Raw genomic sequence first — 17,280 nt, 5'->3', positions numbered from 1 at the left:
CAGGAGGTGGAGGTTGCAGTGAGCCAAGCCATTGCACTCCAACCTGGGCGACAGAGATACAGTCTCAACAACAACAAAATATATATATATACACATATATATAATATTTATATATGTTATACATTATTATAAGACATATATTTTTAGAGACAAAGTCTCACTATAGTATATATGTATTTTTAGAGACAAAGTCTCTAAAATAATAATAATATATATATTTTTAGAGGCAAGGTCACACTCTGTCACTGAGGCTGGAGTGCAGTGAAGGAACACAGCTCACTGCAGCCTCAACCTCTTGAGTGTAAGTGATCCTCCCACCTCAGGCTCCCAAGTAGCTAGAACCATAGACACGAGCCACCACGCTCATTTAATTTTTAAATTTTTTGTAGAGACGGGCCAGGTGCGGTGGCTCACACTTGTAATCTTAGCATTTTGGGACGTCAAGTCGAGAGGATCACTTGATTGCAGGAGTTCGAAACCAGCCTGGGCAATATAGTGAGACCCCCATGTCTACAAAAAACACAAAAATTAGCCAGGCCTGGTGGCACCCACCAGCCACTAGCAGGGAGGGATGTAGTCCCAGCCACTAGCAGGGAGGGATGGGGGTGGAGACACTTGAGCCTGGGAGGCGGAGGTTGCAGTGAACTGAGATTGTGCCACTGTACTCCAGCCTGGGTGACAGAGCAAGACCCTGTCTGATAAATAAATAAATAAATAGCTTTTGTAGAGATAGGGTAGCTACAACCAGTCACGTTGCTCAGGCTGTCTTGAACTCCTGGCCTCAAGTGATCCTCCTGCCTTAGCCTCCCAAAGGGCTGGGATTACAGGTGTGAGCCACCACACCTGGCCTGATTTTATTTTTTTTATTTTTTATTTTTTTTATTATTTTTTTTATTTTTGAGACGGAGTCTCACTCTGTCGCCCGGGCTGGAGTGCAGTGGCCAGATCTCAGCTCACTGCAAGCTCCGCCTCCCGGCTTCACACCATTCTCCTGCCTCAGCCTCCCGAGTAGCTGGGACTACAGGCGCCTGCCACCTTGCCCGGCTAGTTTTTTGTACTTTTTAGTAGAGACGGGGTTTCACAGTGTTAGCTAGGATGGTCTCGATCTCCTGACCTCATGATCCGCCCGTCTCGGCCTCCCAAAGTGCTGGGATTACAAGCTTGAGCCACCGTGCCCGGCCCTGATTTTATTTTTTACAGGAATAATTTATAAGTGTTTTAAAAATATACCTTTTTCTTTTTAAAACCAGGATTTGAACCTAGGTTTTCTGAGCCTAGAAGCCCACCTCATAACCATTAAACTGTTCCTGTGCATTCTGGTTTAATATTAATCAACAGTGACCAAAATCTTTAATATACCAAACAAGGTTCTTGGCACAATCTGATCCCTACAACCTCTATCTGTATCCCATGCTGCTCTACTCCATGTTTTGACCACAAAAGCTTTCTTTCGCTTGCCTGAAACTATCATGCCTTTTCAGACTTAAAGTGTTGTGCTCTCTCCTCACTCCTTTAAATAACAGATGGAGCCTATTCTTCACATTTTTCAGTATAGTCCTTACTTGTTCTGGGAAACTAAGTTAGTTATTTCTATCATATACAGTACTCTTATAACTCTAAGTAACTCTTCATAATAGCACTTGGATGGTTAAGATCCATGAAGGTAGGAAAAGTTTCTGGATTTACCCACCACTGTATCAATTCTAAGTACATGAAACATAATAATCTTGCAACAAATACTAATTAAAAAATAAATGAATACATATTATATAACAAGTACTAGTGTAAGCTCCAGTTAGAACAAGTTGAAAAACTGTTGCTGTCTCTGGGAACTCAATGTGTCATGTCCTTCCCTACACAATCTCTTGAGGGCATAAATTTTATCTTTCTCTTTATAATCTCTTCAAATCTCCGAATACAATCTTGTGAAAAAGTATGTGTTTAATTTTGCTGACCATGATACTAGAATTTGCTGGAATGGAAAGGCTAACCTAAACAAAAGCCTTTTTTGTTGTTGTTGTTGAGACGAAGTCTCACTGTCATCCAGGTTGGAGTTCAGTGGTACAATCTAGGCTCACTGCAACCTCCACTTCTCTGGCTCAAGTGATCCTCGCACCTCAGCCTCCCAAGTAGCTGGGACCACAGGCATGCACGCCACCACGCCCAGCTAATTTATTGTATTTTTTGCTCAAGACGGGGTTCCACCATGTTACCCAGGCTGATGAAAGCCTTTTCTTGAAGCACATTTTAAAGACGACCCTTCATCACATAAATGGTCAAGATGTCTCAAACTACAGTAAACGCAGAAATCATCCTCCTTGTCAGTGTCTTAAAGCTTTAATAATTAAACTGTTATGACAGAGATACCAAAATATCCTGATAGAAAAGAATATAAAAATATTTGAAAAGACCCTGAGATCTAACAATATATAAGAACTTAGAGGCCGGGCACGGTGGCTCACGCCTGTAATTCCAGCACTTTGGGAGGCTGAGGCGGGCGGATCACGAGGTCAGGAGATCGAAACCATCTTGGCTAACATGGTGAAACCCCGTCTCCACTAAAAATACAAAAAATTAGCCAGGCGAGGTGGCGGGCGCCTGTAGTCCCAGCTACTTGGGAGGCTGAGGCAGGAGAACGGTGTGAACCTGGGGATTGGAGCTTGCAGTGAGCCGAAATCGCACCACTGCACTCCAGCCTGGGCGACAGAGCGAGGCTCTGTCTCAAAAAAAGAATTTAGAATGGCCAGGCACCGTGGCTCATGCCTGTAATCCCAGCACCTTGGGGGGCTGAGGTGGGAGGATCATCAGGTCAGGAGTTTGAGACCAGCCTGACCAATATGGTAAAACCCTGTTTCTCCTAAAAATACAAAAAAATTAGCCGGGTGTGGTGGTGTGCGCCTGTAATCCCAGCTACTCAGGAGGCTGAGGCAGGAGAATCGCTTGCCTGGGAGGCAGAGGTTGCAGTGAGCCGAGATTGTGCCACTGTATTCCAGCCTGGGTGACAGAGTGAGACTCCGTCTCAAAAAAAAAAAAAAAAAAAAAGAATTTAGTGCTGGGTGTGATGAGTCATACCTGTAATTCCAGCACTTTGGGAGGCCAAGGCAGGCTGATCACTTGAGGTCAGGAGTTCGAGACCAGCCTGGCCAACATGAGGAAACCTCGTCTCTACTAAAAACACAAAAATTAGTTGGGCATGGTGGCTCATGCTTGTAATCCCAGCTACTTGGGTGGCTGAGGCATGACAATCACTTGAACTCAGGAGGTAGAGGTTGCAGTGAGCCGAGACTGTGCCACTGCATTCCAGCCTGGGTGATTCCGTTTCAAAAACAACAACAGCAACAACAACAAAAACTTAGTATATGATAAATGTATCATTCCAAATAAGTTGGGAATGGCTAAATTCTAATGAATAGTACTGAAAGAAAATTAAACCTCTAACTCATAGCTAATACTCAGTATTACATAAGCGACATAAAGAACTAAATATAAAAAAGCAAGATCTAGTCAATCACAACAGCGTAATTACATAAATTATAATATATTCCTACCATGGTATAAGGTAATTCTGTATGTTCTGATGACAAGCTGTCAGCATTAAAGAATACACAATGTACTGTTAATAACATTATCCATGGAGAGAAAAATGGGATAAGAGGAAGGGAGAGCACGTGAAAAGAGACTTTTACTTTTAAATCAGTAAACTACTAGTTTCATTAAATTATTTATTACCAGCGTGTATTGCTCCTGAAATTAAAAAATATATTCTCTAGAAAAAAGCAATTATTTTTATATAGGTGGATGGGAAAAAAAAAAAAAAAAAAAACCCTCTCTATCCAGGATTCACCAGGAGAGATGATAGAGAATATGAGTAAGAGTGAACATGCCACATTAAGAAAAGCCATTTATAAATTATGAACATTGAATTGGTTCATTAAAAAATATTAAATATGGGCCAGGTGTGGTGGTTCACGCCTGTAATCCCAGCACTTTGGGAGGCTGAGACGGGTGGATCACCCGAGGTCAGGAGTTAGAAGCTAACCTGGCCAACATGGTGAAACCTCATCTCCACTAAAAATACAAAAATTAGCCAGGCATGGTGGCGCGCACCTGTAATCCCAGCTACACAAAAGGCTGAAGCAGGAGAATCACTTGAACCCGGGAGGTGGAGGTTGCAGTGAGTGGGAATTATGCCACTGCATTCCAGGCTGGGTGACAGAGTGAAAATTCGTCTCGAAAAAAAATAAATAAATAAAAATAAAAATAAAAATGGTTTATTGCCTGTGCCTTTGTTATTACATCTAAGAAATCACGGCCAAATTCCATGCTGTGAAGTTTTTGCCCTGTATTTCCTCCTAAGAGTTTACAGTTTTATTTTTATTTATTTATTTTGAGACAAAGTTTCACTCTTGTTGCCCAGGCTGGAGTGTGATGGTGCAATCTCGGCTCACTGCAACCTCCACCTCCCCAGGTCAAGGGGTTCTCCTGCCTCAGCCTCCTGAGTAGCTGGGATTACAGGCATGTGCCACCACACCCAGCTAATTTTGTATTTTTAATAGAGAAGGGGTTCCTCCATGTTGATCAGGGTGGTCTCGAACTTCTGACCCACAGGTGATCCGCCAGCCTCAGCCTCCCAAATGCTGGGATTACAGGCGTGAGCCACTGTGCCCAGCCCTTTTTTTTTTTTTTTTTTTTGAGAAGGAGTCTTGCTCTGTCGCCCAGGTTGGAGTGCAGTGGTGCAATCTTGGCTCACTACAAGCAATTCTCCTGCCTGGGTTCAAGCAATTCTCCTGCCTCACCCTCCCAAGTAGCTGGGATTATAGGCACACACCACCATGCCTGGCTAATTTTTTTCTTTTTAGTAGAGACACGTTTCACTATGTTGGTTAGGCTGGTCTCGAACTCCTGACCTCATGATCCGCCCACCTTGGACTCCCAAAGTGCTGGGATTACAGGAGTGAGCCACCGCACCTGGCCAAGAGTTTATAGTTTCAGATTTTACATTTATATCTTTGATCCATTTTGAGTTAAATTTTGTATATGGTTTACAGTAAGACTACAACTTCATTCTTTTGCATGCAGATATCCAGTTTTCCCAGCATGATTTGTTAAAAAGTCTGTCCTTTCCCCCACTCAATGGTTTGGGCATCTTTATCAAAAATCATCTGACCATGTATGCAAGGTTTTATTTCTGGGCTCTCTATTCTACTTCATTGGTCTATATGTCTCTCTTTATGCTACTATCATACGGTTTTGATTACCATAGCTTTATAGATAAAACAGACAATTGGACTTCATAGATATCAGAAAATTTTGTATGTCAAAAGACAGCATAAACAAAGTAAAAAGGCAATCTACAGAATGGGAGAAAATATTTGCTTATATGCCTGATAAGAGACTAATATCCAGAATATATTGAGAACTGCTAAAACTCAACAACACCAAACAACCCAATCAAAAATTGAAAAAGCGATTGAGTAGACATTTCTCTAAAGATACAACAAATAGCCAATAAGCGTATGAAAATATGTTTGCCAGGCCGGGTGCAGTGGCTCACGCCTGTAATCCCAGCACTTTGGGAGGCCAGGACGGGCGGATCACGAGGTCAGGAGATCGAGACCATCCTGGCTAACACAGTGAAACTCCATCTCTACTAAAAATACAAAAATTAGCCGGGCGCCTGTAGTCCCAGCTACTCGGGAGGCTGAGGCAGGAGAATGGCGTAAACCTGGGAGGCGGAGCTTGCAGTGAGCTGAGATCCGGCCACTGCACCCCAGCCTGGGCAACAGAGCGAGACTCGTCTCAAAAAAAAAAAAAAGAAAGAAAATACGTTTGTCACTAATCATTAGGGAATAGCAAATTAAAACTACAATGAGATACCCATTTCATACTCATTTGGATGGCTGCTATAAAAAAAATTTGAAAATAGCAAGTGTTGGTGAGGATGTAAAGTAACTGAAATCCTTGTGCACTGTAACTGAAATCTTTGTGCATGTAAAATGATATAGCCCTCGTGGAAAACAACATGACAGTTCCTTAAAAAATTAAAAATAGAAATGTCGTATGATCCAGCAGTTCCACTTCTGAGAATATACCCAAGGTTAAAGCAGGGTCTGAAAGAGGTATTTGTATACCCACTGTCATAGCAGTGTTACAGCATGGAAACACCCCAGGTATCCATCAATGGATGAATGGATAAGCAAAATGTGATATGCACATAAAATGATCACAGAGCTCACACGTCTCTATACTGGATAAAATACATAATCTTTCTGGGCCTTGATTTCCTTTGTCTGTAAAGTGAGTGGGTTCAGAGTGGATTGTTATTTGCCCTTTGCTTCTTTTCTGTTTGTTTTTGAGACAGGGTCTTGCTCCGCGCTCAGGCTGGAGTGCAATGGTGCAATTTTGGCTCACTGCAGTCTCCTGGATTCAAGCAATTCTCCCTCCTCAGCCTCCTGAGTAGCTGGGATTACAGGCATGCACTCCCACATCTAGCTAAATTTTATATTTTTAGTAGAGACAGGGTTTATCATGTCAGCCAGGCTGGTCTTGAACTCCTCACCTCAAGTGATCCATCCACCTCAGCCTCTCAAAGCGCTGGGATTATAGGTGTAAGCCACTGCGCCTAGCCTTTTTGGTTCTTAATTATAACTTGTAAAAGCAATATATAAGAACAATTTTTGAAAAGAAATGGTCTCATATAGTAAAAAGCGAAAGGTTATAAGATGAAATTAGTAATTCAGCTACAGAGTTACATTATAGTTGTTCCAAGCTAGTTTCCTCTACTCAGATAATACGTTAAATGAGGAATTACCTTTTATTATTCTCTTGCTCTTCTTCCTCTGGTAATGGCTTCTGCTTTTTTCTGGTCTGTTCCTCCAATAGCCAACCTTTTCTCTTCAACCCCTTTTTATGTTCTGGGTTCAGGTTTACACTCTGAACAACAGCCTCAATTACATCTGTAACTGTATCAGGACTGAGGTGCAATGCTGCTCCTTCCTCGCCGCTGTTCAATTCTGGGTTGACAAATTGAGCAGCCTGGAATGCTTGCATTGATATGACAGCCTGAAGGGGACATTTCCGAGGTCGACCTGGCCTACGTTTCACAAAGTTATTCCCTGTCCTGGCCTGCCTTTGAAGTTTTTTGGCTTTTAAAATTTTATTGACGTGGTCTAGGTTTTTCTTTGTGGCCAAGATTTTGTTGTAATTGCACATTTTCCGAGCTTGGCGTTGCATAGCTTCCACTACACTTCTCTTGATATGATGGGGGGAACAGCTGCTTGTCAACTCTTCAGAGAGGAGTGAGATGCTATTATTGCAAGAGTCACTTGCAACTGCAGGCACTAAAAGGCTGTCTGGTTTTCCCAGGGTTCGGTCCTTGCTGTGGCTACGGCCTGGACTGGAAGAAGGTGGTGCAGAGGCAGTTGCAATCACAGCATCAATCCTTTTCTCCATGGGCTCTTGGTCCTCATTTTGTACCATCCGCTGCAGCAGACTATCCACAGAGTCATCCCCAGAAGCAACTAATCTTGGACTTCGAGAGGGAACTCCGTTTACTGAAAGAGACAATAAATCACACATAGGCAAAATTGGACACAGCTAGCTATTTAAATAAGTTTTTACACAGGTAAAAGGGAGTACTGCTCTATTTTCCATAGCAAGATTACACATCATAGGTAAATTGATGGTTTACTTTCCTGAAAAAGGTTATTACAACAAGATAAAACAAAAACTGGCCTATATTTCTCTAATAATATATAAATTAAAAAAGAACAACTCTCACTTTGAAGTAAGGAGTAGAAAGAAAAAACATTTAATTCTTCAAAAATGAAGGTCAAAAATAAAAAATAAATTAAAAAAATTAAGGTGCAGTTAAGCTAAGGGACTTAAAAGTTAAATGTTGGATAAAGGCTGGGCATGGTGGCTCGTGTCTGTAATCCCAGTATTCTGGGAAGCCAAGGCAGGAGGAATTCCTGAGCTAAGGAATTCGAGATCAACCTAGGGAACATAGCAAGAAGCTGTCTCTGCAAACAATAGAAAAAAATTAGCCAGGCATGCTGGCTCACACCTATAATCCCAGCTATTTATGAGGCTAAGTTGAGAAGATTGCTTGAGCCTGGGAGATCGAGGCTGCAGTGAGTCACTGCACTCTAATCTGGATGACAGAGCAAGACTCTGTCTCAAAAAATACTAATAATTTAAAAATCAGTTCAAAATAAGTCACTTCCCATGCTGTCCAGTTTACTACTATTATTCATGGGTCATACTTCTCCAAAGTTAATTAATGGATTTCTTATCTATATGACTTCTAAATGTGATAACTATACTAGATAATCCTTTATTAGCCTCAGGCATTCTAGATCCCAATATCATCAGACTATGAACTTTTTCTCAAATTACCAATAACTTTCTTCAAATAATATCCAATAGCCTTGTCTAAATTTTTAAGACATTTTTTTAAATTTTATTTTATCATCAACTCTGGCCTATAGACCCTTGTCTCAATTTGATATTTAAACATTTTCAGGCCAGGAATGGTGGCTTACACCTGTACTCTCAGCATTTTGGGAGGCTGAAGTGGAAGGATCACTTGAAGCCAGGAGTTCGAGACTAGCCTGGGCAACGTACTGAGACCCTGTCTCAACCAAAAATAAAAATCAGCCCAGTGTGGTTTCCTGCACCCACAGTCCTATCTACTCAGGAGGCTGAAGCAGGTGGATTGCTTGAGCCAAGGAGTTTGAGGCTGCAGTGAGCTATGATCACGCCACTGCATTCTAGCCTGGATGACAGAGCAAGACCCTGTCTCTAGAAAAATAATAAAATTTTAAAAAAGTAAAAAATTTCAGACTCTCAGCTATATTTGATATCACAATTCTTTAAAATCCTGCCTATACTATTTCTATAATATACTTTGATTAACTTTCAATTACTTGCAACTCCATTAAATTTAACTGTGGAGGTCCTCAATACAGAGTACTTGTTATTTACCTTTTATACTTACTTTCCCACTGGGAACATGTTTATTCTCATAGTCTCAATTATCATCAGTATGTAAGTGACTTCTAAATATTCATACCAATCTTCAGTTTTATCTGAAAATTACCAAAACAAAAAATGACCCCTTCCTTTTCTCCAATCTTTAAATGCTACAGCTTTTAAAAACTCTCCACTCTATGCTTTTTTCCTATCTCACTCTCTATTCTCTCTTTAGCAATTCTTTTAACTATCATCTATATTCTGATGACCACTGAGTTTCTATTTTCTGAATAGACCTTTCTTCTGTCTACTTTTGCATGTTTCACAGGTTTCTCAAACTCATATTCACATCTCATTTCATTTTCGCTCCTTTCAACCTTGCTCCTCCCTCCAGATTCCCAACATCAGTTAATGATACCATAAAGCTAACTATTCAACGTTATATATACTGACCATCAATCATGTGGCAGGACGTTGGTTATCCAAGCTCCGGCCACATCATTTATTCTTGGTCCTTCACCCTTCCCACAAATCATAAAATTCTGCCTTCTGTTAGTTTAAACTCTTAAACCTGTCCACTTTCCTTTCTTCTACTGCAGCCACCGAGACTAAGGTAATGTTATCTACCTGCCGTGAAGCGATAGCGTAATTCCTTGTGGGGCTAAGTATGTCCATTAATCACTTGATGCTTTCCCTATCAAGTTGTAGTCTAGTCCCTCTCTGCTGCCACTGAAGACTTGCCGTAGCAAACAAATTCAGTGGAAGAATGTGATGATTTCCAATGTTAGGTTAGAAAAGGTCTCTCTCTCTCTCTGCCCCCACCCCGGCCTCGCCACAAGCCCTTGGATTCAAACTTCCAAACCCTAAGGAAGCCCAAGCAATGAGTTGGCACACTGGCCAAAAGATCCTGCTGAGGTCATAGCCAACAACCAGTATCAACCACTAGATATTGGAATAAAGAATCCTTTTTTTTTTTTGAGACGGAGTCTCGCTCTGTCGCCCAGGCTGGAGTGCAGGGCACAAACTCAGCTCACTGCAAGCTCCGCCTCCTGGGTTCACGCCATTCTCCTGCCTCAGCCTCCCGAGTAGCTGGGACTACAGGCATCCACCATCACGCCCTGCTAACTTTTTTTTGTATTTTTTAGTAGAGATGGGGTTTCACTGTGTTTGCCAGGATGGTCTCCATCTCCTGACCTCATGATCCGCCCGCTTCGGCCTCTGAAAGTGCTGGGATTACAGGCATAAGTCACTGCGCCCGGCCTGTTTTTTGAGACAGGGTCTCACTATGTTAACCAGGTTGGAGCCTAGTGGCACAATCTCAGCTCACTGCAACCACCACCTCCCAGGCTCAAGCGAACCTCCCACCTCAGCCTCCCGGGTAGCTGGGACTACAGGCATGCACCACCATGCCTGGCTACTTTTTTGTATTTTTTGTAGACATGGAGTTTTGCCATGTTGCCTAGTCTGGTCTCAAACTCCTGAGCTCAAATGATCCAACCACCTCAGCTTCCCAAAGTGTTGGGATTACAGTTAGTGTTGGAATTACAGCCACTTGCCTGGCAAAATAAGGAATTATTTGAGATGACTTTAGCTCACCACCATGCAGTTACAACCAAAGGAAGGCAATCCTGAGAACCTGGGAGATGACAGCTGATTATTGTTTCATGCCAGTAAGTTCAAGGTGCTTTGTTAGGCAGCAACAGACAACTGAAACATTGTTCTTCCTGCTGCTATTTTCATCATCCTCCAACTCATTCTTTAGATAGCAGCCTGAGTGATCTTTAAAAAAAACACAAAGGCCCGGCAAGGTGGCTCACGCCTGTAATCCCAGCACTTTGGGAGGCTGAGGTGGGTGGATCAGGTCAGGAGTTTGAAACCAGCCTGGCCAACATGGTGAAGCTCCGTCTCTACTAAAAATACAAAAATTAGCCAGGTTTGGTGGCAGGCGCCTGTAATCCCAGCTACTTGTGAGGCTGAGGCAGGAGAATTGCTTGAACCTGGGAGGCAGAGGTTGCAGTGAGCCGAGATCATGCTATTGCACTCCAGACTGGGCGACAAGAGCAAGACTCCATCTAAAAACAAAAAACAAAAAACCCCACAAATTTTATCAGGTTTCAGCTTATGCTTACAACTCTTAAAAAGGCTCTTACCACATAAAACTACTTGAAAATTATTATTACCTTTTCTTCCAGCCTCAATCTCATTACCTTAGACCTTTAATTCTAGTAATAATAAACTTCAGTTTCTTAAAGTCATCATGCTTTTTCTTGATTCAAGGCCTTTGAGTGTGCCTTTCTCTCTACCTGGAACAATCTTTCTCCACAAATTCATCTGCTTAATGACTATTCATTTTTTAGTTTACAGAGAGGACATAATTTCCTGAAAGATTATTTACCTGACCAGGAAGCATCCTCCTCATTCTTAATTTAGGTCCCCTATTAAGAATTATCATAATACTTTTTCCTTTCCTAACACTAATCACACTTCAAATTAGTGGTTTAATGTATGTAACTCTCAAACAATGTTTGGTCCACTAATGTGACTGTATTCATCAAAATCACTTTTTATCTCCAATGACCAGGACATAATTAATCAACAGAATGAATCCTGGGATCAAAATCTTGGAATTATTTTTATCTCCTCTATCCCTTCATCAACTACTCAGAGCTACCAATGCATTTAATCCATGAATATTAGTTTAAAAGAGAATCCTAAAATGGGTACACACTTTTGAAGCCTCCTTCCTGAGCCATTTACTTAGAGCTATTAATACCTCACACTTCATTTTTGAATTGTTCCTATCTTCACAAATTCTGGCCTGCCAATTTATGTTTCTTGGTAGTCTAGGACATGATGCTGCACACTATATTTTAGATGTAACTTATTTTCAAAATTAACTTCATTGTGGTAAAGTACCACATAATGTTCAATGCATGTTTTTTATACATACATTTTTGAGTTTTGAAAAATTTACCATGCAGCCATCATGATAACCAATATATAGAACATTTCTGTCACCCTAAAAAGTTATTGTGTGTCCTTTCCAAGAAAATAAATTGCCTGTCATCCACAGCCTCAAGAGAAGAAACAACTGATCTGCTTCCTATTATACATTAAGTTTGCTCTTCTAGAAGTTCATATAAATGGAAAGATAGAATATGCATTTTATTGTACAGCTTCATTCACACAGCATAAATCTGAGAATCATTCACATTGCCGCATTTCTTTTTACTGTTCCTTTTTACTATTCACATATTTCTTTTTACAACTGAATTAAATGAATATACCATAATTTCTTTACACATTCACCTGGAAATCTGCATTGTTTCCAGTTTTTGTGTGCACATGACATTTTGTTTAAACATATTTTCATTTCTCTTGGGTCAATACCTAAGACTAGAATTACTAAATCTTTTTTTTTTTTTTTTTTTTTTTTGAGATGGAGTCTCGCTCTGTCACTCAGGCTGGAGTGCAGTGGCGTGATCTTGGCTCACTGCAACCTCTGCCTCCCGGGTTCAAGTGATTATCCTGCCTCAGCCTCCTGAGTAGCCGGGACTACAGGCACCTGCCACCATGCCTGGCTAATTTTTGTATTTTTAGTAGAGACAGGATTTCACCATGTTGGCCAGGCTGGTCTCGAATTCCTGACCTCAAATGATCCGCCTGCCTTGGCCTCCCAAAGTCCTGGGATTACAGGTGCGAGCCACTGTACCTGCCTAGAATTACTAAATCAAGTAAATGTATGTTTAAGAAATTTTTCCAAAGTGATTGTTCTATTTTATCGTCCCATCATCAATGACTGAGTTAAAGATCCTATACATCCTGGCTGGGCGCGGTGGCTCAAGCCTGTAATCCCAGCACTTTGGGAGGCCGAGACGGGCGGATCACGAGGTCGGGAGATCGTAGACCATCCTGGCTAACACAGTGAAACCCCGTCTCTACTAAAAAATGCAAAAAACTAACTGGGCGAGATGGCGGGTGCCTGTAGTCCCAGCTACTAGGGAGGCTGAGGCAGGAGAATGGCATGAACCCGGGAGGCAGAGCTTGCAGTGAGCCGAGATCCGGCCACTGCACTCCAGCCTGGGTGACACAGCGAGACTCCGTCTCAAAAAAAAAAAAAAAAGATCCTATACATCCTTACCAAGACTTGGTATTATCCAGTCTTTTAAATTTTAATCATTCTAGTGGGCATGTTCTCATTTATAAATTTAATCTGGATTTCCCTGATGTTGAGCATATTTCCATGAGCTTATTGGCAATTCATATGCATTCTTTTGAGAAAATTCTATTCAGATATTTTGCCGATTATTTTTATTGGGTTCTTTCACTTTGTGGCTTACATTTTCATTTTCTTAAATAATATTTTCTGTTTGTTTGTTTTCTGAAATGGAGTCTCGCTCTGTCACTCAGGTGGAGCACAGTGGTGTAATCTTGGCTCACTGCAACCTCCGCCTCTCGGGGTTCACAGGATTCCTGTGCCTCAACCTCCTGAGGAGCTGAGATTACAGGTGCCTGCCACCATGCCTGGCTAATTTTTGTATTTTTAACAGAGATGGGGTTTCACCATGTTGGCCAGGGTGGTTTTGAACTCCTGACCTGACCTCAAGTGATCCACCTGCCTCAGCCTTCTGAAGTGCTGGGATGACAGACAGGAGCCATCACAACCAGCCTTATTTGTTTGTTCTTTAAAGGGACAGAGTCTGGCTCTGTTGACCAAGCTGGAGTGCAACAGCAGAATCACAGCTCACTGCAGCATCAACCTCCTAGGCTCAAGGGATTCTCACACGTCAGCCTCCCAACGTAGCTACGTAGCTGGGACTACAAGCATGAGACAGGACACCTGGATAATTTTTCTACTTTTTTTTTTTTTTTTTTTTTTTTTTTTTTAGAGACAGGGTCTCACTATGTTGCCCAGGCTGGTTTCCAACTCCTGGGCTCAAGTGATTATCTGGAGACATCCTCCCTAAGTGTTTTTTTTTTTTTCATAGAGACAGAGTATTGCTTCAATGATCCTTTGGCCTCAGCCTCCCAAAGTGTTGAGATTACAGGAATGAGCCACCCGGCGTAAGTCTAGCCTTAAATAATGTTTTTTGAAGAACAAAATTCTTAAAGTTTGATAAAGTCAAATTTTTTTAAATGGTCCTTGCTTTCTATACTATTTAAGAAATCTTTGACCACCCCTCAAGGTCTTAAAGATTTTTTCCTATTCTTCTAAAAGTTTTATTATTTCCAAAATTTCATAGGGGTGTATGATCTTTTTTCATTTAAATTTTTCATGTGGTATGAAACAAGGTCAGTGATCTTTTTATTCCATAAGGATATCCAGTAGTTACGGCACCATTTGTTGAAAAGACTATCCCTGTCCCATTGAAATAGTCACATTTGTCAAAAATCAACTGAAAGTTAAGGGAGTTTCACTCTTGTTGCCCAGGCTGGAGTGCAATGGCATGACTGCTGCTCACTGCAACCTCCACCTCCCGGGTTCAAGCAATTCTCCTGCCTCAGCCTCCCGAGTAGTTGGGATTACACACATTCATGCTCGGATAATTTTGTATTTTTACTAGAGACAGGGTTTCGTCATGTTGACCAGGCTGGTTTTGAACTCCTGACCTCAGGTTATCTGCCCATTTCGGCATCCCAAAGTGCTGAGATTACAGGCGTGAGCCACTACACCCAGTCTAAATTTCATTTTTTAATAACTTAAAAAAAATAAGAGATGGGTTGTCTATGTTGCCCAGGCTGGTCTTTAACTTCTGGGCTCAAGTGATCCTCCTGCGGTGGCCTCCCAAAGTGCTGCAATTATAAGTGTGAACCACCACACCTGGCCTCTATATAAATTTTAGAATCAGTCTGCCAGTTTATATTAAAATCCTGTTGCAACTGCATTGAGTCCACTGACTATAGAGTGATCTGGAGAAAGGTGACATCTCAACAATAATGAGTCTTTCAAAAATGTCTCTGACATATCTCTCCTATTCTTCAATTTTTCTCAAAAAGACTTTGTATTTTTTTAGTTTTTTGTGATTTAATTTTAATTTAAATTTGTGTGAGTACATAGATGGGTATGTGTGTGCGTGTATTTTTTTTTTTTTTCTTTTTTTTCCCCCCCTAAGGGACAGGGTCTCACTATGTTACCCACACTGGTCTGAATCTCCTGGCCCCAAATGATCTTCCTGCCTCAGTACTCCATGTTGCCAGGACTACAGGTATGAGCCACTGGGCCTACACTGTACTTTTTTTTTTTTTTTTTTTTTTGTATTTTTACCAGAGACAGGGTTTCACCGTTTGGCCAGGCTGGTCTCGAACTCCTGACCTAAAATGATCCGTCTGCCTCGGCCTCCCAAACTGCTGGGATTACTGTGAGCCACTGCACCCGGCCACTGTACTTTTTATTATACAGATCCCATACATGTTTTTCTAAATTTATCATTAAGACTTTAATGGCTTTTAATACAACTGTAAATAGTATTATTTATATTTCAATTAATTAATTTTTTTTTTGAGACAAGGTCTTGCTTTCACCCAGGCTGGAGTGCAGTGGCATGATCTCGGTTCACTGCAACCTCCACCTCCTGGGTTCAAGCAATTCTCATGTCTCAGCCTCTCAAGTAGCTGAGACTACAAGTGTGCGCCACCATGCCCGGCTAATTTTTGTAATTTTTATAGAGATGGGGTTAAAAATAAAAAATAAAAAAGAACAATAAAAAAAAAGAGATGGGGTTTTGCCGTGTCGCCTAGACTGGTCTGGAACTTCTGGGCTCAAGCGATCCACACACTTCTGTCTCCCAAAGTGTTAGTATTACAGGTGTGAGCCACCACACCTGGCTACATTTCAGTTTCTAATTGTTCACTGTATATAGAAATACAATGATTTTTATATGCTGAGCTTAAACACACAGAAATTGTATTGTTAAACTCATTTATTAAGTTCCAGCAACTTTTAAACAAATTCCTTGGGAATTTTCTGCAAGTCGTATTATCTCCAAGTAAGATATTAAGACTTCCCTACAATGCTGAAAAGAAGTAGTGGACATCTATAACTTTTCCCCAATCTTAGGGAGGAAGCATTCAGTCTTTCACCATTAAGTATTAGGTGAGCTGTAGGTTTTTCTGCAAACACCCTGTAATAGGTTGAGCAAATTCTATTCTAGTTTCTAAGAGCTTTTTTTAAAAATCATGAATAGATGTCAAATTTTGTCAAATATGTTCCCTTAATCTACGTAGACAACTAGGTGATTTTTCTCATGTACTGTTTTTCTTAAAAAATATTAATTTATTAATTGATTTATTTGAGACTGGGTTATGAGACTGGCTAATTTTTGTATTTTTGGTAAAGACAGGGTTTCACCGTGTTGCCAAGGCTGGTCTCGAACTCCTGGGCTCAGGCAATTCGCCTGCCTCAGACTCCCAAAGTGATAGGATTACAGGAGTGAGCCACCACGCTCAACCTGGTTACTGCCTGTCTTTTGGGTATAAGCCATTTTACCTGGGGTGAGATGGTATCTCATTGTAGTTTTGATTTGCATTCCTCTGATAATCAATGATGTTGAGTACCTTTGCCTGTTGCCATTTGTAGCATCTTCTTTTAAGAAATACCTCTTCAGTTTTTCGCCCATTTTTCAAACGGATTATTAGACTTTTACCTATAGAGTGGTTTGAATTTATATATTCTGGTTATGAATACTTTGTTAGATGCGTAGTTTGCAAATATTTTCTCCCATTCTGTGGGTTGTCTCTTCAGTTTATTGATTGTATACTTTGCTGTGCAGAAGCTTTTTTACTTGATTTAATCATATTTATCCATATTTGTTTGGCTGCCTGTGCCTGTGGGGTATTGCTCATAAATTTTTGTCCAGACCAATATCCGGGAGAATTTTCCCAACGTTCTCTTACAGTAGTTTCATACTTTTGAGATCTTAGATTTAAGCCTTTCATCCATTTTAATTTCAGTTTTTGTATGTGCTGAGAGACAGGGGTCTAGTTTTTCTTTTGCATATGAACATCAAGTATTCCCAGCACTATTTATTGAAGAGATTTTATGCTCTTGGGACCTTTGTCAAAAATAAGTTCACTGTAGGTGTGTGGATTTGTTTCTGGGCTCGCTCTCTTGTTCCACTGGTCTATGTGTCTATTTTTATGCTAGTACCATACTGTTTTGGTTATCATAGCTCTGTAGTATAACTGAAGTCAGGTAAAGTGATTTCTCCCTTTCAGCTTAGAAATAACGTTGGCTATTCTGGGCTAATTTTTATTTTTCTTTTTGTTTTGTTGCTGTTGTTGTTATTGTTTTGAGATGGGTCTTGCCAA

General features: G+C 40.9%; 1 protein-coding gene across 5 annotated transcripts in view; it reads right to left on the bottom strand.

Moving 5' to 3' along the window:
• The window catches only part of ASH1L (ASH1 like histone lysine methyltransferase), a 226,326-nt gene that overhangs the window by 93,918 nt on the left and 115,128 nt on the right, over positions 1-17,280 (bottom strand). For all 5 annotated transcript variants that reach the window (XM_030937140.1, XM_030937139.1, XM_030937143.1 and 2 more), the window contains one exon: positions 6,812-7,553. In XM_030937140.1, the coding sequence (XP_030793000.1) occupies positions 6,812-7,553 (742 nt within the window). The remainder of the gene's footprint in view (positions 1-6,811; positions 7,554-17,280) is intronic.

Source organism: Rhinopithecus roxellana, chromosome 8 (genome assembly GCF_007565055.1).
Source record: "Rhinopithecus roxellana isolate Shanxi Qingling chromosome 8, ASM756505v1, whole genome shotgun sequence".
Classification (NCBI taxonomy): domain Eukaryota; kingdom Metazoa; phylum Chordata; class Mammalia; order Primates; family Cercopithecidae; genus Rhinopithecus; species Rhinopithecus roxellana.
The sequence above is the reverse complement of the archived record's forward strand: the minus strand, read 5'-3'. Positions and strand labels throughout refer to the sequence as shown.